Raw genomic sequence first — 24,654 nt, 5'->3', positions numbered from 1 at the left:
ATATCTAATAAGCATTCCGGAATGCGTAAGCTGTTATGATATCATTGCTACTAAGTAAATGAAGTAAGAAAGGTTCGAAAAAAATGTAATACAGATTGAAGTTTCATTGATTTATTTATTTATTACAACAGGTGCTCAAATTGTTTTCCACCGACTCGTATGCACGCTTGGCAGCGTCTTCTGAAATTTCTTGTTAATTTCCTTAAGTTAATTTCGGATATGTCTCGTGCTGCCTGAAATACACGTCGCCGTAGTTCGTCTTGGGACCTTATTGGCTCGGAGTAGACCTTGTCTTTTAAGCATCCCCAATAAAAAAAATCCAATGGATTTAGGTCCGGCGAACGCGGTGGCCATAATACTGGTCCTAATCGGCCGATCCATCTTCTTGGGAATGTCTGCGAGAGATGGTCGCGAACATCGCGAGCGAAATGTGCTGGGCAGCCATCTTGCTGGTACCACATCCTCTGTCTCAGTGCGAGCGGTGTGTCTTCAAGTAAAACTGGCAGATCGTTTTGCAAGAACTGCAGGTAATTTCTCCCATTTAAAATAGCTGGCAACTCGACCGGTCCTATTATTTGGCCATTAAATATTCCCGTCCACAAATTAATTTTAAATTGATGTTGGGTCCGGTCTTCTCTCCCTTCGTGTGGGTTTTCAATTTGCCAGCTATGAATATTGTGGAGATTGAGATACCCATCTCTTCTACACGTGGATTCGTCGCTCCACATCACTTCATTAAAAAAGTTTTCATTTTCTTCCAGTTTTTGAAGCATTTGTCGGCAAAATTCAACGCGGGGTGCGTAATCCGTCGGAAGAAGTGTTTGCAGGCGTTGAATATGATACGCATGATATTTATGACGTTTAAAAATTCTCTGCGCTGAGGATTTATTTACGCCGATACGACGTTCAATATTTCTTAGAGAAATTTCTGGCTCTCTTTGTACCATATTTAAAACCACGTCGTCGTCAATAGTCCGGGGCCTTCCTTCAGCGTAAGCCTGTCCTGGCCTTCTGCCATTTCGATATGCATTCACAACTCTTAAAATGATTTCATGATTCGTGGCATGCCGATTGGCATACCTTTGATTGTACAATCTTGCAGCTGATCTGGCGTCGTTGTATGAGACAATTCCTCTGTTAGAGACACGCCTAGTTTCTCCATAGATCATGTGCACTGTACTCACGATCGGTGTAGTTGTGATCTGCCATTGTGATGGAGAGGTTCCAAAAAGCAATAATCAGTGTCCGTGAGCGGTGCCAAGTTGTCGTTTCAGTCCCACAAACATACCAAGTCAAAAAGAAATCAGAGTCCAGATGAAAGCCAAGTAGATTTGTTTAGGACCACGAATACACAGCAGCAAAGATAACACAACAATTGCACGAAACACACGGTAACGAACTAATCAGGATTAGGATTCCTAAATACTTACTAGAGATAAGGATGACTAGTGGCTATCCCTCCTCCTTCTGTTTTTAAAGAGATAATCCGTAGGATAATCCCAGGTAGCAGTTGACCGTGTGACAAAGTTGAGATAAAAAGAGCGAGATAGAGCGAGTGCATTTCATGTTGTCTCACTCTCTTAACCATTTGAGAACTTGCACTCAAAGCCAATAAGAATCCAAGATGAATTAGGTACGCGTAATTGGAGGCAGCTCGAAACATATCCAAAAAGGATTGCAGATTCCCTAGGCCAACTTAGCTTTATGAGGCATTCGAAAGATGATAATAACTTATTATTTTATGGCAGAAATGTGCATGTTTTATACCATTTTAGAATCTGCATAAAATGCTTAATATTATAGCGTTATTTTTTTGTTACCTTTTAAGTAGTTTTTTTATACGGCAGGTGGTCAAAGTTGAAATTGATGTTTCGCTGCGAATAAAACTTTAGATCAAGCCCTTGTTTTTTTACATTTCACGTAAGTTATCGATGAAATATCTCTTTTATTATCCTAATTAACTATTCATGGTGCCGTACACATAAAAAAAACTTATTTTAAGGGCTTTATAAGTGCACACTGAGCCTAACAATGCTGAAAACGGTCAAAATTCACGAAAAACGTTAAATTGCAAATAACTTGAAAACGGTGCAACTTTTACTAGGGTCATGTTAGGTTGGTTGGAACCCTCTCAGGCTGGTCTACCTCCAGTGTCGCTATGGCGTGTCCTTTTTGGGACACCCTGTATATTCACTTTATCAAAAAATGTTTCTTGAAAACCCCAATTAGTTTTGAAAGACCTTTCCAACGATACCCTACACTCTAGGGTTGAAGCGAAAAAAAAAATTTCACCCCCACTTTACGTGTAGGGGAGGTACCCTAAAAAAAATTAAATTTTTAGATTTTATTGTACGACTTTGTCGGCTTTATTGATTTATATATCCATGCCAAATTTCAGCTTTCTAGCACTAACGAGTCTATATAACGACCACGGAGCAAAGCCTCGGACAGACAGACAGACAGACAGACAGACAGACGGACATGGCGAAACTATAAGGGTTCCTAGTTGACTACGGAACCCTAAAAAAGAGTTCAATGCCCTAGAGCAGAAACGTATCGTTTTCTGCACACTTTTTAGAATAGCAACGACCCACTTTCAGAGCATGAAAAATGAACCATTGGGGACCATTGAAAACATTAGGAAACATTGGGGACCTTTTACATCTCCAGATTTAATGTATTTTTAACCATAGAGACTATACATCTCTATTGTATTGTATATTGTAGTAATTATTTATTTTAAGATTATTATAATGTAATATTTACCCAGGTATTGGCTGTTGTATTTTTCATGTCACTATATGATGTTACTATAAATGTTGTATTGACTTGTAAAAGAGCCCTTGAGGCCTACTTCCGGAATAAATTTATGAATTTTGAAAAGGAATTAACTGTCTAAAAGTATGTATGTATTGTACATATAAATAAAAACACACAGAGTAAATTAAACACAACAAAGGCGAACTTATCCCTGTATGGGATCTCCCAGTTATTGTTTGAGAAGTGATCTAACTATTCCTAAAACCAGTAGAATAGTGGCTGTTAAATTAGAGGTCCTTGGAGCACTTGACTGGTGGTTCCCGGTAGCAACTGAAGTAGTGGACTCAAGGGTCGATACCCTCTGTTGACTTTATTTGCTATATTTATTGCCAAACAGTGGATGGCCCTTGGGAAAATGTAATTTTGTCGAGTGGTCCCTTGTGCTATACTTGTCTCTGAAAGGTTAAGGAACAAATTATAGGTCTAGAATTTTGGATTGACGGGCTAAGCTGACTGCGAGAGGCTTTGCAGACACATGTGACCGAAACCGGCAAAACGTCCCAGTTTGTCGCTTGCCATAACCATTGCCGGCACTTAATGTATTCTCACCATAAACCCTACTCATAGTAGTCATAGTGTTGTGTTCCTAACGATGAGTAAGGTTGCCAGAGCTCAACAAGGGTGCGGAGTGTGAATAGGCTACGGAGACTGCTTATCATTAGGCGGGCCGTGTTCTGTTTGCCACCGACGTAGTATATATAAAAAACTATGAAAATACTACGTTTATAATGACACTTTTGATTTGACGATACAAAGTGTGGTGTCACGTTAAAGTTGATTCAGGATTAGTTAGCAGGCCAATTCTAATTTGAGTTTCGATTTGTTTCCGATATGATGTCAGTGTCAAAAGTGACGTTTTTGGATGAAGAAATGTCACTTTTTGACACTGACCTATTACTATCATATTTGAAACCTGATCTAATAACCAAAACAAGAATCGTTGTCTAGGTTTTCTAAATATGTGTTAAAAGGAAAGTGTTATGAATATTGTAGATAAGTAGTTTCCGTAATCTTTATATCCGGAGAGGGAAATGGCAACTACTTTAGGGTGAAGAGGTTATCCTATCCTCTTTTAAGTTTGAGTCAGTTTGGGTGACTTGAAGCGGGGTGACGTTTTGACGAAGAGGAAGTCAGCTGTTTCCTCATATAGAGGCCCTTTAAATCGACCGGGAAATAGACCGTGATTACCTTTATTAATATCGGGAGCTCGAAATACAAAAGGTAATATAATTTAAAACGTAGGCTATAAATGCAGAAAACCAAACTGACCACGCACATATCCACTTGAACCTACCGAGACACGCGCTACTCTTATCGTGTTTGTTCACTTATCAGCACCAGTTCTGCGTATGTACGTGTGGAGCTCACTATAGTAGATGCAAACCAAACTGACGACCGGAGTCGTAAAACTTCTCATTCACCCTCGTGTAGCTGCCGGTAGGGTGAGAGAGATAGAGATACGACCCCGGACATGAGCTTGGTTTGCATTTACTATAAACTGGGTGCACCTTATCTCGTTGCAATTAGGTTCACATTGAGTTAATAGCGATGCTACGTATACGTGAGCCGTTTGGCGACTTTGTATGCGCTGGAAAGTTGTCGATAGTTAATCGCAGGTTTTATGAGGTCTGATATAGGCTGTAATAGCAACACTATCATTAGCCGACGGTTAAAATGAAGAAAATTGTGTGGCCTGTTCTGGAATAATTTTGAAGTAAGGTGCGTTCGGGTAATTTAAGAAATTGTGTAATCCCTTCATAATCAGTCGTATTTCGTTTTAATATTCTCCTAAGGCCCAAGGTCCTGCCTATGGTACTTCTCCAGATCGATGAAATTTAAATCATATTCAATTGAAACAGACTTTTGCGTTGTTTCGTTCAATTTTTAAACAACGCAATATCTTACCTAACAGGTTCAAATTTCAGTGGCAAATTAGGAGGATAAGAGTCGTCTTTCAGAATTATTCGCCACATTTTTTTTTTATAAGCTTTTACAGGCTCACATACGTATGCATTGAAAAAGTCATTTATTGTCGCAAAGAAAAAAAATTCTAGGACTAAATTTCGGAATCGGAATTTTAGGACTGATATGATGATGGAGGCAGGAGGTGGCCATGGGATGAGAACCCTGTGATAAAACAACGCAAACTAACTGTGTTTGGGGTTATTAGTACGGTTTAGAAAAATATCTAATGGTTTCCTAGACCCAACTGGGGTCCAAGGGGGGTCATGACTCCCCTCTCCTGATCCGCCTTGAAAGACTGGCGAAATAATGTGTAAATAACGCAAAGCTTCATTGTTGATTCAAACTGTTATTTGAAGAAGCCTATGTAAATATATTTTGTTCCAAAACTTGTTAGACAATTGTGCAAGTTGAAATGGGCATTATATAAAAGCAACCTTTTAAAACAGTTAAGCGCTGTTCTCTGGAATACAATTAGGCAAACCGAAAAACCAGCTTTGATTGCCAAAATTGCGAACCCTTTGAACTGAAAGCATTTCAGCGAATTGAGATACGCAAAAAACATTTTTAGGATGCGTGCCTTAGATCGAGGTGAGTTGAAACGACGTAAATTTTGAGACATCTATGACTGTTATCGAGCTGGAAAAAACGATTTTGAGCTGCTCCCCGTGTCCGCGAGCTCCTCATGATGTTTCCTTGTCTCAAGACGATTATAGATGCCGAAATGTATGTTGTTTCAACTCAACTCGGTCTTCTGTAGATAGGTAAATAAATAATTGATTATTGATCTCAATTGATATTTGATTTCTGTTAAAGTTTATTGGCTGAACAAGTAACGCGTCTACATGACACATGACTAGTTTTTGTCGTCTACGAAACCATTACCAAAGATATATATAACTCCGTATAAGATAACTCTAAGAAAAAATCGTGCCTCAAAAAATCAAGAAACAATTACGCTCGAATAGATGGCGATATACCTTTGGCTTATACTCGGGTAGATGACGACACCGTTTGAAATTTAACACATATCAGTGAAAGAACATGAGTCAAATAGCCATATGTCATTCTAAACGTTTTAGTCCTATGTCGAAAGATGGTAGTAAATTTAGTTGAATACAAAATTTACCTTGACAATACGTCTCTATATACAATTCTTTGCTACCAAATAGGTACTTAGCAAAAGACAATCACGACTACCTTGTCATGTACATAAAACTTGTTACCTTGTTAGCTATGTTACAGTACAAAACATTTTTAAGGGCCTCTCAGTGCATCCGAAACAAACAATCAGATATATATTGCTATAAGATCGGATGGGTGCCATTGACATATATCTAAGGAAGGACCTTACGGTCAATAAGAATGGGACCAGTACAACGGTGTTACGCACACGAATTCCAGCCAATCGTGCAGTCTAACGCCACAACGCGATTAGTTGATGAGTTCGCATCACGCGCGCGATTGGTCGCAATCGCAACTAGTTGCGTTGGACTGCGCGATTGGCTCAAATTCGTGAGTGACACCGCTGAACTAGAACCATTCTTAAGGCTCGTCCTTAAATATATGTCACTAGTGGGTGTTTACCCGACGGCTAGCTCACTAGCAGTGAAAGGACCTTTTAAGATTTTGGTACGAGTCTGTCCTAGCAAATTTAGTCTAAGTAGTCTCCGTGTGAATTTCTTTACGGCATTTGCCCTTCATTATATTTGGAAAAAATCCAATATAAGAACTACAATTTTGCATTGTTAGCCCCCTCATAAGGGCCTCTCAGTGCATCCGACACAAACAATCGCATCGCTGTAAGGTCGGGTACCCGGCTCGCTCGCAGTGAAAGGATCGCGTGACCTCGCGACTGAGGACGCACTCCGTTGTATCTCGGAATTGCGAGCAAATTGATTTGAAAGCCAAGTAATGTGATTATTTGGAAACGGATTTCCATGTGCTGTAGCTGTAGGTTCATCGTAAAGCAATCAAATCACTTTTTTGAAATTACGTAAATTTGGTACCTTGTACAGTGCCCCTAGTGTAAATTTAGTTGATAGCGAAACGTGACGTACGCGTTTGCGTTAAGTCTCATTTTGTATGGGTTTTTGAACAGCGCGCCAAGCGGGACGTTTTGGAAAGTCAAAAATCTCATACAAAATGACACTTAACGCAAACGCGTACGTAACGTATCGCTGTCGAAAATATTTACACTAGGGGTACAGTAGAACTTACTGAATACGATAGTAAATACACTTTTTCACATAATGCGCCATTTTACATTAGTTCTTGCGATTTGTTTTTTTACGGCTAGAGCTTTTTCACAGTTGTCGATCCGATATCGCATGTCGGATGACATCCAAAAACAGCTGCGAATGCCTTATGGCAACCAGTGCTATTATTTTTGCTTTTACGTTTTCTTTAAAACAATAATAAAATATACCTACATATAAAAAGGCACCTTTTTACTTTTTCCTCCTTTGTAGTTGTATCCGACATTCGATAAACACGCGTTTTTTTCTTAATCCCTTCATAATCTTAAGATGCCGTAGGTTAAGAGAGTGGTGTTATTGAATAATCGTACCGCTTTAAAAAAATACAAACATGAGGATTTTCTTTAAGGTTTTGATCGATTCGAATCTAGCGGCGGTAGCATGACCGTATTTTTATTGCTTGTCACACGACATTCGTCACTTTCGCATTTGGACACTTGTTAGAACAAAGCAGGCATAGTGACAAATAAGAGGCGACCGTCTCAGCCCTCCTGATTTTTTGACTTTCGCTCTATAGAAAAATAGGTAGGTAGGTTTAAAGTCCCCATGCATTACATTGAGGACTTTAAAAATTTGTAACAATTTATGAAAATTGCTTCTAATATTGCTAAAAATATGAAAATTGCTTCTAATAAAGCGCATTTTTTTCTTTTTAAGGAAACTTTGAATTACTTTTCTTTTATAATACTTTCAACTAAGCCTCATATACATCCGCCAAATGAGGAATGAGTAGGTACTTGAGTAGTTTCTTATTTCACTGCTACAGATAAACTTGGTTTAAAAAACTATATTTTATCATAAAAAAATATCACACATTCTTCCATCCTGACAGAGTCAGTGTCCTCATACAAGCTTCTGTTGAATACCAAACAGAGATGGATGAGTAAATACCTACGCTAACGCCTCGCGGCTTCGCAGTTTCCTTACATTCGGAAGACTTCGCCTGGTGGTAAATACACAAAGATTTTAAAGCTTTATGCGCACATGCAAAGAGTCTTCATTCCACATTTACCATATACATAGGATTCGCGATTTTGCCATGAATGTGCCGTTATGCAATTGCAACAGCAATTGCAAATGCGATGATGTCACCAAAGAAAAGTAATACACGCATAAGCCACAAATTTTCTGATTATACATATATTATGTAGATGTAGGTATACCACTGAACTTAGAGCGCGCTAGAAGAAGTGGAATCGTTAAATTTAAATACCTTTACAATACAGAAGTTGGTAGCGATCCAGATTATTGAAATTCAGTTGATAAATAAAACATTTTGCCTAAGTTTTGGCTTACCTAACAGAAGCTTGAATAGGGTTACCACATACCAATAAAATTATAAAATAATTTATTCTTGAACAAAATCCTTGATGCACATTTTATATGCAACTTTATATTTAATTAAATCATTAAGCAAAATCTTCCATTGTGTGCTTGAAGTTCAAAACTAACATTAGAAAAATATATAGTTATTCATGTGATTGCCAGTCTTAACAAGTATTTTTAATGTTTGTATCTTTAAGTAAAACAGATCTCCTTAGCGATACAAATTTACCTTGTCTCTTTAAGTCAACCTTAACATGTCACGGTAAATGTTGTATTGAATTACTTGTACTACTTACAGAATAAATGTTAGAATTTTGGTATTCGTATTAGTGAAAGAAAAAGGATGATGACGATTTATGTCTATCATAGAGATAAAAAGATCTGTAGGTATGGGGGCGTCCATTAATCGCGTCATACGTTTTTGGCTTGTTTTAGACCCCCCCCCTCCCCCATGGTGATCTTTGGTGATATTTTCAGGACCCCCCCCCCCCCATCCAATATGACGTGTATTTTTTTCGATAACTAAAGAACAGTTTTCTAACAAATGAACCTAAGTACACGTGAAGGATAATAAGGGCGGAAAACTATTATTTTTATTTTATTGACTATAATACAGTATAGCACAGATGAAAAAAAAAATACACGTGATACGTGTCCATACCCCCCCGTCCCCTGTGGTGATCATTGGTGATTTTTTGCTGACCCCCTCCCCCCCTATACAATATGACGCGATTAATGGACGCCCCCTATGGTCAAAATTGGTAAATCCTGACTCCCTTGCTCTTGGCAAGTTTGGCAACCCTAAGCATAGGTCGCTGCTGGGTGTGCGATAAATGATAAATATAAATAAGATGTTTGTCGTCCGACGGTGACTTCGGCGACGGTACCGTTCGGGACCGTTACTCGGCGCGGGTACGATTTTTAATGACTGGAAATTATGGCGACGCATTTGCTCCAATCAGTTACGAGGTTCTGAGTTCAGGCCAACAGTCGTAGATAGACCGTGACTTTTCGTTGCATGTGCCATCCCGATATTCTTTTTCTATTTGATCGGCATCTTGGCAAGGCCGTCTTAAAACTTAATATTCAAATCCAAACCAATTATTTCGTTGTGAATTTCGTCATTCGTTCAATCTGTATCTTTTAAATAGAAGTTTATCAATGCACCCACCACTCCCACTAGTCAAAAAATGTTGTTCATCTAACTCTACGAAAGAGTCATAAGGTGACATAATTTTTTTAAAGATGCGAGCGTCTAAATTGTTACCATACATGTATTAGTTAAATTTTATTTCAAAGTCTATGCATTTGCGTCAACAGACCATCTTGTCTTTAAGTTAATTTAATGACTAATATATTCAGATATTCAGATTTGCTCTATTCCTCACTTCTTGCCATGTGTTATTTTATCATGACTGCATAATTAATTATCTGCTTATTTGAGTATTCTTATGCCGTCTTGCTCATTTTCCTTTATATCAAAAATAGTTTATCTGGAATAGATGGGTTAATTATCGATTGTTTTACCTGTCTTTACTTACAATTTGTATGTTAGATTGCTTTGTTTGTTCTTGTTTATATTAAGTTGTTGTCTGTGTGTGATAAGGATTCTGACCGAATTTTTATTCATCCTTGTGATTTTATTCGAGATCGGTTGTTTCTTCTCTATACAGCACAAGTCACAACAGAGGTTTACCAATGTTTTTGATATCACAGAAAGATATGTAAGGTTAATCAATTCCACTATCTGTCAGAGAAAATGCTCCGATATTTTTACGGAACCATTCAGCTATTGGTCTTGATATGAATTCAATACCTACCACTTCGACTATCTGTTATCAATTTCATAAACTCTGGTCATGGATTATGTATTAGTTTTGGGTCATTCAATTCCATGTTTGCCTCTGTCCGCTGTGTCAAGGTCATTGACCTTTTTTATACGTATCAATCACAATATATTAACATTATTTTATGTTAATAGCATTCAGTTTCCTTGTATTCCGGGGAAATTTTAAATTGTTATGTCACATTTTTCGAACACGTGTGCGTTGGTTGTCTTATTAAAATTTATATGAAGCTTTGTTGTCTGCTTTACAGTGTAGTAATGATGAGCTTCACACATTTCTATTATAAGAGTACAACGACTTAAGTGCTTATTAATTCTACTCGATTTACGTCTTTTTTGTCTCTTGTAATTGTTATCGATGTAGGGTCTGGTTGAGTGTTCTCATCGCTCTCAACGAGTTCAGGCGGTCCACGCTCACCCTAACCAGTCTAAAGCTCCTCATAATTGGTGCGGATCTGGGGATCACAGATGTAAAGTTTTGATAGCTTCGCCTGCATTTGTGAGCGTTTGGAACCCCTGGTTGCCAGACAGCCGTATCTGCACGTCCGGTATGAGGGTTCCTAAATGCACGCTTGATTGATAAAAACATTCACTTTGTACGATTGTGGACATTGTGGAGCCTGTATATGAGGGACTAGCTGTCAACGGCTTCTGCTTTGAACTTGTTAAGGGCACTTCCATACAAACTTTATTCTTCGTTTTATATTTTCTGGATAAAATAAAAATACGCATGGCAAATTCCATCCAAATCCGTTCACTTTTTGTGTGACCGAGTAACACACATCAAAAGTTTTTATCAGTCATGTCATCATTCTTTATAGTCAAAACACAGATCTTTACAATTGAAACATTAGTAATATCATGAAATCACTGGTATATGTGAAGTTCCACACGCACGAATTGTTTCTTGAGTACATTTGAAAGGCGCTTGGAAAAGGGAAATCTTTCACGTTCTTGAAACCTCACAAGTCACAATCTATATACATATATGTATATGTAGTAGTATGCAGGCCTCTACATTTGAAACGAATCCTGAACGTTCATCTTTTACTTGGGTATATTGACTACAGAGTTACCATTACATTGTCCAGTCCTACCCAATTTATATAAGCCGTAAACATGCCAAATACCTGATTTAATTAAGTGTCTGCCTCAAAATGGAAATAGGTAGCGAAGCAACCTGCTAAACCGGCAGGCGTGGTTACTCGGGGTACATGAACAGCAAAAGGTGCGGAGTTTCCCGTGCGGGGGGAGGGCCGGCGGCCCGGGCTGCACGCTGCACCGCGCCAAGGTCAGCCAGCGCACGCATGCGCGCGCCCCTCCCGCGGAACCTACCGCCTGCCACTTATGTGTTCCTTTTACTTGCACTTCCAATCTTTCTCCCCCGCATTTCGCGTTTCGAATTGAATTCATGGCATTTTGCTTAAGCTTAGTTCCTAGTTTATTCAGTCCTTAAAATCGTATGTTACTGCAATTTGTTCAGGTTATTCTTAGCGCTGAGCGTCAATAAGCTCGTGGAGCTATAGATAGGTAACATGCGTAGGACGGTAACGTGGCGTCATATAAACACTAACTGATACCTTTCTTTGAGTACGGTACGGACGGCACGTGCGATGTTATTGCCCCAGGGAACTATTATGTCGCTAAAATAATGCCGCCCACAGCTATAAACGAGGTACTCGTGTAAGTATGCCAACTTTCATGAGAATTACTGAGAAATTATAAGCCGTGTTCCATTTTGCGATTAAAATTTGAATTGTGGGGTTACTTTTGCACCTCCTTATTTATTTATATAAATTGGTCTGAAGTCGTCGTGTACTGTAATCTAACTGACTGAGTAAAGAAAAATCTGCTTCTGAAATAGATGGGTTGCTGTATCAAACAAGTGCTCACGTCTCTTTCTGGCATGCCATTTTGCTCCGGACGGTATGGAAAAGAGGCGCTTCGCGAGCCTAAGCGATGCGTCGGGTAGCGTAGCGCACGGCCACGTTTCATTAGAAAGCTAATCAGCATTGTGCATAAGGAGCGGCTGCGGCTCCTACGCCGGTTTCGGCTGCATGTTCCATTCACCTTATTCGCCGTCGAGGTTCACTGACTCCGGCGACCGACTTACTGGACTCGACACGTCATCCGCGTGCTAATGCCGCCTGCCGCCGTTTCATCACAGTCGCGAGCCTCTTTAAATTCTGTAGGTGTCCCGCGGTCGCGGCGACCTCGTTTCGCGGCACCCGCGCCTCGCCCGCACCGTGCAGCGTTATGTAAAGTGCAGAGCGGTGCAACGAGCGTTGCGACCGCGTGCGCCCCCCGCGCCTCGCGATTCTGCCTCGCGTTTTCACTCGCGACGGCGCGGAGCGCGGGGCCCGGAGGTCGTCCTCCCTCCCTCCGAGACGGAGATGGCCGGCGGAACGCGGCGAGCGATCAGTCGTCGACCGAATCGCGTCGGCGCCGCTCGACTAGCACCCGCCGGTCTCCACACCCAGTCCGCCGCGGCGTGCAGACACCTCGCGTATCGCGCCTCTAGTTTATTTGTGGTAATTTTTGCGGATGCGTTTGCGACGGTCAGGATCGTCGAGCTAACGACGGTGTTCGAAAATAGCGTGCGTTATCATTGCGGCCTCGGGCGGCGAGACGAGATAGTGCGAGGTCGGCGGCACCTGCGCTGCGCCGCGCCCCACGTGCCGCCGCTGGTGGTGCAGCCCGCAGGACCCCACCAGCGCCGGCTCTGCAACCGTTGGCCGGTCGAACCAGCCCACTTATGACCTTCACTTAATCTTACGTTTCTAGTATCCGTCCTTGAGCGACTCCATTGTTTTCCGGGCATTCCGATTCTTTGAAGACTAATTAGTTTTGCTAATACATCAGTATTAAGAATCAAGTATATATGAGGTAGATAACTATACGACCTGTCTCTTTGAGTATGTATTTTGCAAACTAAGGAAAAAAGTCAAGGAACTAATCGAAATCGCTTCGTAGACAGAAAGACTCGATCGCTAATGGCTATTTTTTGATCACTTGATTGAACATATATCTAGATTATGATTATGACTGGCGATGTATTGCGCAGTTAGTAACCCTGTTGCTTGGGAAAAAATGTTAAGGAATTACAGATTTGCTGTAGAGCTTCTAGAACTTTCTTAGGCTTTAAAACTACTGGTAATATTCTTCCTCGTCGATTTTTAGCGTAATGTCATATGTTTGTCAAGATGTTAATAATACTTAACTATTAAAGTCTTTGTTTCGTTATCTTCCTCGTGTGATCGATAGGCATTGACGGCCGAGATCCGTGTTTTTCATTCGTTCGCTTGTTCTCTATCGATAATGCTTGGGAAACGTCTGCTGACTTCACCGGGGAGTTATCGCCTCCTCCACGTACGTGACTAATGAAATCCTTAGTTTGTGTCCGATCCGCGGTCCCTTGGCCATGTAGTGCCGGTCGATAAGTGCGAGGCAGACCTGTATTATTTGTACTATCTGTTTGTATTATTTGTGTTGTATTTTGTCTTCTGCGATCCGCTATTTGATATGTTGCATCTTCTAGATTATTCTTTAGACTCTCGTCAGCTAGAAACAAATCCTACACGTTTAGTTATTGATTACTTTGGCTTTTGCGACTTTCATTAAGTTTTATTCATTACTGACCTTACACATGGCTTTAATGTGTTTGGTGTATTAAACAATCGATGTTAACACAAAAACATCAATTAATGACTACGGCCACAAGCTAACTGTAAACAAAGTGATAGGTATGTAGAAATTGTAAAGAGTATATTGTTTAATCTAGATATTCGCGACTTGTTTACATAAATTTGTACCAACCCGAACTGTTATAAGGAAAAATAGTTCCTATTTACGCCACAAATGTATCACTTCAGTGAATACATCCAATTTAATTTTAAATTGAATTGGTTCTTTATTTTGTATATTATTTTCAATATATTTCAGTAAAAGTAAAAACCAAAAATATGTCTTATATGTGCGAACATGCGAGCACATAAAATGTGATAACAAAAGTACTGTATTCCAACACGCAGATTTTTACTGCATTAAAAACCTGTATCACTTCAGTTTAGCAAAATTAAAAGAAAATACTCAACGGACATAATAGTCCCATCCGGTAGTCTATGACCATAATCTTTGTGTTAATTTTGAAGACAAAGGTCGTTATCCTGAAGTATTAAAATTTTTGTAATGTAAATATTGTAATATTTTTGTACGGTGTATTGCCGGTGGGAAAATGAGGTGACAATAGCAGATTATATGAGTACTATTATATGTTTTTTTATTGGAAAATTCTCCTGATCTTGACATAAAAGTGATATATTGTTCGTTGTCCAAGACTTGGTTTTTGAACGACTTCGTTCGTTCATACTTCTGTTAACTTTTGAAAATGCGAGGTTCGGCTTAACAGTTGCTGCTGCAGACATAATCAACTAATTATTGAAGTACAATGAGTTGTAATATTACACGGACGCATTGTGAATTATGAATGGAATACATATACAATCCTCATTAAAATTCAAAAATTGTAAGATTGGTGTTGTGATGTCGGATCATTGAACTTAAATGTAACATTGAACTAAAACAAGTCATTATAAATTCTAAATCTTCATTGTTCTTAAAATAAAAATCTCAGTCGTTCTCGATTGTTGAATAGGCAACATATTTGATAGTGACTAATTTTAAATAATAAACCTTGAAAAACACTTCAAAAAGTAGAGTAGAGTAGCTACCGATATTTTGTATTTCTATATTTGTATCTAAAATTCTGTGTATGAATCTAAATAATGTTCAAAATTTGCACTACGGGTCCATGAACGCTCTCGTCTAAAGTTAAATAACCTAAAGCCATACAATACAAGTATGAATGAATGAACTGGGAGTTCGACAACATGGTGGTTGCAAGCTCAGAAACTGATATTAAAACAAATGTCTAAGAAGTAGCAGTGCTGTGTCTAAATCACATTTTGACCCTCTTCATTGCATCCTTTGCATCAGAGATCCGTATACTAATTTAATCGGTTTTCTCTAGATACATATACCACATCTCAATATGCCATGACGTTCAATAAATTTCCGGTGTTGATACTGTTGAAGATATTCATCAATTAAATTTTCTGCAATAGTAGCTCAGGATATACCGACAGATGCGCTCTCGAATCACGCCAGTCCCCTCACATTGTTCTGTCTAAGCAATTTACCGGGTTGTTTTGCTGCTAAAATTGAAGCACCTTGTGTGAAAAAATGGGCCCAAATACGACCCAGATTTACACAATTGATACGGCACACAAGTTCAAGTTCCATTATTGAAACAGTAATGTCACATTGCGCAATTTCTGTTGGCTAATAATTGCAATATATGGATTAATTACGCAACAAATCAATCGCTGACGAGTCATTGGAGCTGATTAGGCATTGCTTTACTGTAATCGCAGACTTTTCTACTTTATCCTCACTTTCTGGTCTAATAGAATCCTGATATACGATCTGTACTTGTGGAGTACAATAGCCGTAGTATCTGACCAGATAAGAGTACTTTTAGTTTCAAAAGATTTTGCTTCACTATCTTTGTCCGTAGGGTTAGGGACCTTTTGAATGCTCTTCTACAGAGTGTAGTGCTTCCTCTCGCATTTTTACTCTAAAACTATTACTACTATACTACTACAACAATCGGGATACTTGCAGGTACTCTGACCTAACCAGTTCATTACGATGCGTCCTCTTTGACGGCCTCAACCCCAGTGAACGAGCCTGTCCAACATTTACCGTGCCCCCACCACTTGCTAAAACTACCGTGTTGCCAACAGTATAATGTTATTTTCCCAACTAACCTGTATTAATCGGGGTAACATAATAATGTTGTCACAGTATAATTATTATTTAGCTGCTATCATAGATGTAAACATAAATAAATCATGACAATAGTGGGATAGTGCAATGACTCCTATTTGCGTTACAGGCATCTTTTTAAATTTATATAGGACTGGAGTGCAGATCTGAATACCTTTGGTTCCGGTTAATCAAACCAATCATTGCAGAAATCAGAAATCATTCCTTGATTTGCAAATGAATTGTAATTTTTGTAAGTCTAAACAAAAATAAAATTGCGTATGTTCAGAAGCAATTTTCATATTTTTAGCTCATGTGCATAAATTGTTAACTTTTTTAAAAGTGCGTTCTAGAACTATGCCTATGTCGTTATTTTTTCTATCGAGCGAAAGTCAAAAATCGGTATTTTAAACGATGAAGTCCTTCGAGAAAATCCTCAAGATTGCTAATAATGGCAACCGTATTGCGATCTAAAAAAGCGGTACGATTTATGTAATGAATTAAATAGTAATTTGTGTGATTGGCGGATATGATTATACCCTGTAACGTATTCAATTTCAATTCAGGACCCGGGTACGTCCTTAAACTACGTCCAAAAGAGAGGTATGGGCATTGTGAATGTCATCTCGCTTTGTGTGGTAGGGCACAGCACAGCGGATCATTCCAGATCTAGAGCGAAGCCCAACTGGGGAAGTACCTCCACCTTACAGAAAACCGCAGCCAAATAACACTAGACCCTACTCATAGTGCTGTGTTCCTGCTGGTGAGTAATGTCGCCAGAGCTCAACGATGGGGGGGGGATGCTAGGGTCGGCAACGCGAGGCATACATAGGCTACGGAGACTGCTTACCATCAGGCGTTGTTTGCCACCGACGTAGTAAAAAAAAAATGAAACGATAAAACAGGGCAGGGCTAGCTGACTGTTAAGTCCTCTTTTTGTGTGTAATTTAATTATTTGTTCAATTTATAAATATTGGGATAATGCTGATTGTCATCTATTCATTTGATATCTAGTTTATTTGATAATTATTTCATTATTAATGATCTCAGACTAACTTTGTCGCTCATAATAGTTTATGGCTGGAAAAGGAAATCATAAGTGGTGGGAGTCCGATATTGTTATTGATCTGTCTGGCGAGTTCAGTACGTAGTAGGTTTAACGATATTATTCCAGTAGCCATTTATTTATATATAAATATGTACCTAAAACAATACGATTATATTAACGTCACGAACATGATGACGCTTGTAGTGCCGTTACAGTTCATATTACCAATTTACTGAAACAATTTGTACATATTTATTTATAATTATGATTCTTCTAGTAATAAAAAAAAAAAAACACCTCACGTTTTCCCCTGCTTATAATATTATTTGGCACTGGTGATCCGCCCCGGCTCCACACGAATTACATAACCTTAACAAATTATTCACCTAAACCTTTTTTAAGAATCACTCTTGAAAACCATATGATTCGCATGAAAATCCGTTTAGTAGTTTATGAGTTTATCGCGAACATACATAACGTATAAACAGACAGACGAGGCGGAGGATTTTGTTTTATAAAGTGTGTAGTGATTTGAAGTTTAAAAAAGTATAATGCATATCGATTACGCGCGAATGAAATCTTGATTTAAAGCGCAATCAATAGTATTGTGTACATTCTAGCTAGTTAGTGCTTAGAAGTTAGTAGTTACTGGCTATTACATAATATAAACATGGACACGTGTCGTGCGCTTATATAACACGCGTTGTATACGTTCGTATGCCTCTAGTTTCCACTGCGTTAACTTGAACATTATACTATTTTAGCTTGCTCTAATGATGTTTGCTGTTTATGAACTCCTAGTGTCATGCGACATTTAATTTGCGGGATATATGATTGATGATTAATTTTAATGGCTTCATTTGAGTTGTTTAGTTAAAATCAGTTCATTTACGTTGAATTCTTAATCAATGTTTTCATCGAGTTGATGATTGTTATTCCTCACGCTAATTATCCAACGTCTTGTTTGTGTCTTTCTTTTCAGAGCCTCTTTCTAAGTTATTTGTTGTTTCATCTTCTATTCTAGAATCGTTCATAGGAATGAGTTATCAACGTTACTGTATGTACCTACCTGTATGGCGTTTGTTATTGAATAATATAGCACGAGCTACACGCCACGTGTAGCCAGCGCGAATGTTCCTGATCCAGTAATATCGCTAATACGTATGTATTTAATTAATCTCAATACATGTAGCTCTTAGCATGTGTTGTCAGGCTTCGTAGCGTTTATAGCATGCCCTTTGTTAATTGCATTAGCTGCGGTGTTTAAATCAGTAAACTAATTTTGTGGAATATTAGTTGTTTTTATTGTTAATTTATGTCACATCACATCGTCTGTGTTAGAGTCTAAGTGCCTACTATTGATATTTTGTTTACGTTATCTTGAAGGCCTTTTATGTTAACCATCCCATCCCATTTACGCCTCAATCTTGTTTTGCTCCATGGCTAAAATTCTTTCTAGTCTATCTTGTTATAATTATGTTATGTTGAAACAAATCATTCGGTGACTTGTTTACATTAGCATTTTAGATTATGTTTTTTATCAGTAAATTTTTATTCGCAAACAGCGTCATGTGTTTAATCCACAATGTCTGCCAATTCAGTTGGCCGCGGTACCAGGGCCTCATGATAGCAGCGGAGGTGTAGTTAACTGTGTTTGGCGCGGCGAGTGGCGGGAAGGGAAGGGGGGGGGGGGGGGGGCAAGTGCACGTGCCGGCGGGGCATGCCATGCGTTCGACGCCCGCCGCCCTCCCTCACTTGTTGAGCGCACCGCTTCTAGGTCGCCCCACATCACCCATTCTAACTAGTTTGCCTTCCTTGCTTACGCTCACATCTCACACTCCCTCTCTTTCTTGCGAATAATCCCCAGCACTAAGATTCTTTCATAAGTATTGATTCTGGTCATATTCTTATTATTTTACTTACGATTTGACAAAATGACTAATTGCGCAAGCATTTTTCTGCGTCATATTTAGCACTTCAGAAGTGAGCAAATGAAGCCATTCAGATTGTACGGGATCGACATTATCCATTGTGTCGTTGTTTGAATTGTGGAGGCAAAAAACTTTTTATCCAGGCGTTATCGGACAAATAAATTGTCCAACAATTTTGCAAACGTATCCGCAATGACGATATATCTTTACAGATAGCGATGCATTTGAAGAGACTTTAAACAATTCTTAGTAAACAGTGATACGGACAATAGGCTTCTATTGAAATTATTAAAATGAATGTTAGGACAAAAGTGTTATGACCATGGAGACTTTAGCGTGAACAGTAGCTAGTTAGTATATGTGTCGTCCTACTGTAGAATGGGTATTCTTATGGAATCCTCCGAAGTAAATCTATGCACTGCCAGATACGCGAGCGGTACGGAAGTGTTCGGCGCAATGGCCACTCCGAGTGACTACTACAGCGACACCATCCACACCATTGCTATCAACACCAGGGAGACAGAATTCGGCAAGATCGTCGAGCCGATCCCGATAACCCTGAAAGCATACCAGCAGTTCCAAGCACACGGACATGCTATACATAGTTACGGGTTTCCGCAGCAAATGTTAACAGCTCTAACTGTTCCCCGCATTCCTGATGATGAAAAAGCTTCCATGTCATCGCAAACAACCCCCTCCAAAGGGGAAACAAAGGATTCTCAAACCGTGCGGCCGCCACCGAAAAAGAAATGGATTAAGGAGTATTTAGGTGAGTTATAGCGAGTTCTGTTAAGTTATATCAAAGTTGACTAGCACGTGCATGCCGGCCCACAGCGGCCTTGCGTTCGACCTCGTGTTGTTTTTGCACAACAAAACCCAAGACCACAACGAAACAATATGCTGAATGCTTCAACAGTTTTATTTTGTGCGGGCGTCTGATTAATCTACAGGATCTGATGATGAACAACAGTAAATATCTAAAATCTTTAAGGAGCGAATTTTCATAAATTCTTTTTCTGCAGGTACCTAGTTGATATTCGTTGAGATTCAAAATGAATCCTTTCTATATGCGTAATTATATTTTCACCGAGAGATCATCGCCCATCGAGAATTGCAATAAACGGGTATTGATTTTTCAGTTCAAACTTTTTAGTAGTTTAGTGCACGGAATGGTGGCCGCTTTCAGACGAAAGGAGTGCCTGGCGTCCGTTGGCTCGTTGGGTGGACGACATTCGGAAGACTGCGGGTCACTTCTGGATGAGATTGGCTCGGGACCGGGATAAGTGGCGTACTAGAAGAGGGGCCTATGCTCAGCAGTGGGCGATAAAAGGCTGATATGATGATGATGATGATGATGATGAGTGCACAGTTTTTCTCCAATTTACTTGGCACCTTGGCAGTAACAGTTTAGTGCCAAGTAAATTGGTGAAAAATTTCATGTTTCTGGTTAAAATTACTGGTTTAACCTGTGCGTTGTCAAGCCACGTTCTATTTACGCCAACTCGCCAGACAGCACGATGTTCCCTTGAGCTCTACATTGGGAGCAGGACAACAGAAGCGAGGAGGATAAAAACAAGTCGTGCAAACGTTACCTAGGTTCGTGCTGCGTTGAATTCACAACGCCTTCCAATCGCAGGCGATTTTAACTCTTAAACCAACCAGTATAACTCCTCAACAACTGATAATATGTACTCGGAGAGAACATTACTGGTTTTCTTGAAGGTTAGACTTTAGAGACGAATAGAATTGTACTCCTGGAAGTGCGGTGGTCGGACTCAAGGCGTACTTCTTGCCAAGGTCGGCCCGGGCACGCCACGCTCATATGCTCACGTTTACAACAAGTTGAGTAAGATTTCGTACTAGGTCAATACCGTAGTGTCATTTCAAATTCTATGTATCTGATTGTGAGTTGGGTGTTTCGTTGCACTTTGCTCAGCGTTAAATACTCGTAGTGCCTAGGCCTAAGACCGAAGACATTTAACAGCACTTTGCGATGTGGAATTGATGTGGAATAACGAAGGTTTTCAATTACGATGACAAATTACTCTTAATTAAATTAGCCGATCGTTAATTTGTAGAACCTGTTATAATTAAGCGATCGTTTAGCTTCTAAAAACTGAAACCCTGGCTTCTTACTGGCTTCCAATTAGATGCAATGTAAGCTATTCGGGATTTAAATTGGGATTGAAATATTAATTACCTCCTACATATTTAAACAGCTGTTTAGAGGTTTACTTGAAATAAATTGAAGTTCAAGAGAGCCTTGCCTTTTGAGTTTTGATTTCAAACTATAATTTGTATGGTTCCAAACCTTACGACTTATATTTCTAATGTACTTGCCAATCTGTTTTAAATAAGACAACTGTTAGGTTCAATTCATCAGTCACATGTATGTATGACCTACGACCTTTAAACCTTCAAGAAAGAGCGTACTCCCATCTTAAAGGCCGGCATCGCACTTGCAACTCCTCTGGTGTTGCAGGTGTCCATGGACAACGGTAATTGCTTACCATCAGGCGATTCATCTGCTCGTTTGCCTGTCTCCTATAACATACAAAAATGTATTTCAATCGCAGAAACTCTGGGGTGGTTAATGTGGTTATTGACATAAGTGATAAGCAGTATGAAAATGCTGGGATTGTAAAAGAAGAGACAGATCAAAGAAAAGGACGGAGTGTGTGAGAAGCGAGACAAAAAACCATTATTCCCAGAAATTAGCGTTTTTGATTTGACTGCTTAGAAGATTAAGTCTAAGTGACTCCTTGGCATATAGATTTAGACTAAGCTAAGCTGGCAGCGATTTTGATAAACGTCAAAGGAGCATTCCACGGACTGTCCCGTACGGACGCATTTTATTTTCTGTGTTGCGACTTTTTTTCGGCGTTTAAAGCAGGCGATTACTTGTCTGTGCATATTTTTGACCATTAGCTACAGAAAAGGAAACTTGTACCTGCAAATCTTCAGAAAATTGGCGTTTGTACAGGACAATGGTAGACAATTTCATGGAATGCTCCCAAACTTCTGTGAGATTATGTCGCTTACATAACACTTGCACCGCCTGGGCTATCAAAATCGCTGCCAACTTAGCTTGGTCTAACTGCAGGCTGTGTTCATGACATATGACAAAATATTCGCGTCACAACCCAATCGCTATTCGTTCACCAGTTTCAGTAAGTTATGTCTTTCCCATCACGGAACAATTTTATGGTATTCCGGATATTTGGGAGGCGTGCGCGGAGCCGAAGCCAACACGTAGAGTCCTTTTGACACTTTAATATAAGGGGTACAGTTTAGTAAGATAATTATTATTTTGATGGTATTGAGGCTTCACGAGGGTTGAAAAACACTTGTCTGACGAGTAACTCTGACCTCGAAATTGTTACAACGACACGACCACGCATTCGTCTCAACTTCCGTCTTGTTGGCACTGGAACGATTCCAATAACATTTAAGGAAGGAAGTCGATGGCATCTAAGACTTCATGACTTACACCGAGACATGCTAGACAAACTTAATAACTTGTGCATCCCAGGACTAGAGAACCCTGGTCCACAATATGGTAAGTACGGTCAATACAACCCGATGATGTACAGCAACAAAATCGGCGAAATAGATTAGGTCAGCAAAAAAGACAGAAATAAATACGTGAGTAAAAGGAGTTTACCCTCAAGGGAACATGTTTTAAAATAAAAATTCGATTAACAAATAATGAAACAAAAAAAAGTGTAATAACATTACTAACGTAGGTTATAACACTTGCCTGTGAGCCATAAATTGGCTACACGACATAAACTAAATGTATAGATCTTAAAAGACACACCGCCTTTTTGCGGACATATTTATATGTAACAAAAATGATAAATAATAAAGAACTTTCTATTCTATTCCAATAACATCTATTGAAAGAAGGTAGGCCCTCTTTCCCCGCCCTGCTGTCCCTGATTTGACTTAATTGGAATTCTCGAATATCAAAAATCGGAACTTATCTGCCTCTATCACTCGAATATGCAAGAGCGATAAAGACGCAGATGTAGAAATTTCGATTTCGATGTTCGCGGTACAGGGACGTGCTGCGCTGATCTTCAAATGAATGGGGATAACTGAACAGGCATTTGATTTAAAAATTTGACCGTTCATTGACTGACGATATATTTACGTATGTGTAGTTTGCGTAACTAGCGGATGTCGCACACAAAGACAATGTCTTGTAATCCAATAATGGCCGCCCGTGCCGGCCGTTGCGTAACTCTGCAATTGTATAGTTTTTATGAGATTAGCTGTACGACGTACGTAGTACGTAGGTGTTTCGCGATGTTCGTGTCAAGGCCCGTCCTAACTTTCATCGTTAGTGTACCGTCGTTGATATGCCTTCCTTATGTTTTTGAATCATCATTGGCCTTTGCGTATTTCTGGCGTGTGACATCATCAAAATTACGGTCTGTTTGGAGTTTTGGCTGAATAGACCCGATAGCTACAGGTCTACCGAAGACCTAATAAGAAAATCGTCAAGGTGGTTTTGAAGAGGGAACGTGATATATATACCCACCAATATTTACCCAGTTGACTCAGCTGATAGTGATATCAGTTCATGGGCGCCACCACCTTGCAGTAGGTATTCTAAACAAATGCTTTTATATTTATGCCTAATAGATATGTATGACAGGTTCATGTGAACACACGTCATGTCCTGCTCGATTGGCAGCGCCGCACGGTGGGCTGGATCGCTCGAAAAGAGGACATTCGCACTTTTTTCAGAAAATCTTTTTTTGAAAAATGCTATCCGATAGAGAATTATATAAGGAACAATAAATGTGGTATACATTTTTTCGAAATAAGGCATATTGACAGCAGAAAAAAATAGTCTATTTTTTTTTGTATGGGACCCAAAAATAGGTATCTTGTTTCTCAGAAACTATTAGAGGTCCCGTCTTCTACCTTTCAAGACTTTGTTTTTCTACTTTTATAGAGTAGGAAACGATAAGCAGATTTTTTATACAGGTGCTGGTTTTTTTTAGTCCAGTAAAAAGTCAACACATTTTTTATTTTTTCGTTTGTCTTTTTTGGGATTCCAAATTATTTTTCGATAGTTTAATTCTATAATAATAATAAAAAGTTATACATGCGACGTGTTATGGACAATTTTTTTTAGGAAAGAGTTGATTTTGGTTTAAATTTGTTGTTAGTTATTTACAAGTAGAACTCAATCATTTTATGGAAGATGAAGTAATAATTATTCTTTTATCTTGAAACACGTGTAACTTTTTATTATTATTATTATAGAATTAAACTATCGAAAAATAATGTGGAATCCCAAAAAAGACATAAACGAAATAATCAAAAATGTGTCGACTTTTTACTGGACTAAAAAAAAAAACGAGCACCTGTATAAAAAATCTGCTTATCGTTTCCTACTCTATAAAAGTAGAAAAACAAAGTCTTGAAAGGTAGAAAACGGGACCTCCAATAGTTTCTGAGAAACAAGATACCTATTTTTGGGTCCCATAGAAAAAAAAACAGACTTTATTTTTTTCTGCTGTCAATATGCCTTATTTCGAAAACATGTATACCACATTTATGGTTCCTTATATAATTCTCTAACGGATAGCATTTTTCAAAAAATGATTTTCTGAAAAAAGT

General features: G+C 39.1%; 1 protein-coding gene across 4 annotated transcripts in view; it reads left to right on the top strand.

Moving 5' to 3' along the window:
- The window catches only part of LOC133529039 (max-binding protein MNT-like), a 68,954-nt gene that overhangs the window by 6,000 nt on the left and 38,300 nt on the right, over positions 1–24,654 (top strand). The window contains exons 1-2 of one of the 4 annotated variants that reach the window (XM_061866633.1): positions 12,273–12,743; positions 19,230–19,786. The exons of 1 other annotated variant lie outside the window; for it this stretch is intronic. In XM_061866633.1, the coding sequence (XP_061722617.1) occupies positions 19,396–19,786 (391 nt within the window). In that variant the 5' untranslated portion in view covers positions 12,273–12,743; positions 19,230–19,395. Of the gene's footprint in view, positions 1–12,272; positions 13,128–18,762; positions 19,787–24,654 lie in introns of those variants that run through there. 2 more of the 4 variants (XM_061866634.1, XM_061866635.1) reach the window with 2 other exon arrangements.

This window comes from Cydia pomonella, chromosome 20, assembly GCF_033807575.1.
Source record: "Cydia pomonella isolate Wapato2018A chromosome 20, ilCydPomo1, whole genome shotgun sequence".
NCBI classification, from domain to species: Eukaryota; Metazoa; Arthropoda; class Insecta; order Lepidoptera; family Tortricidae; genus Cydia; species Cydia pomonella.
Note: the sequence above shows the minus strand (reverse complement) of the source record. Positions and strands in the feature narration are given on the sequence as shown.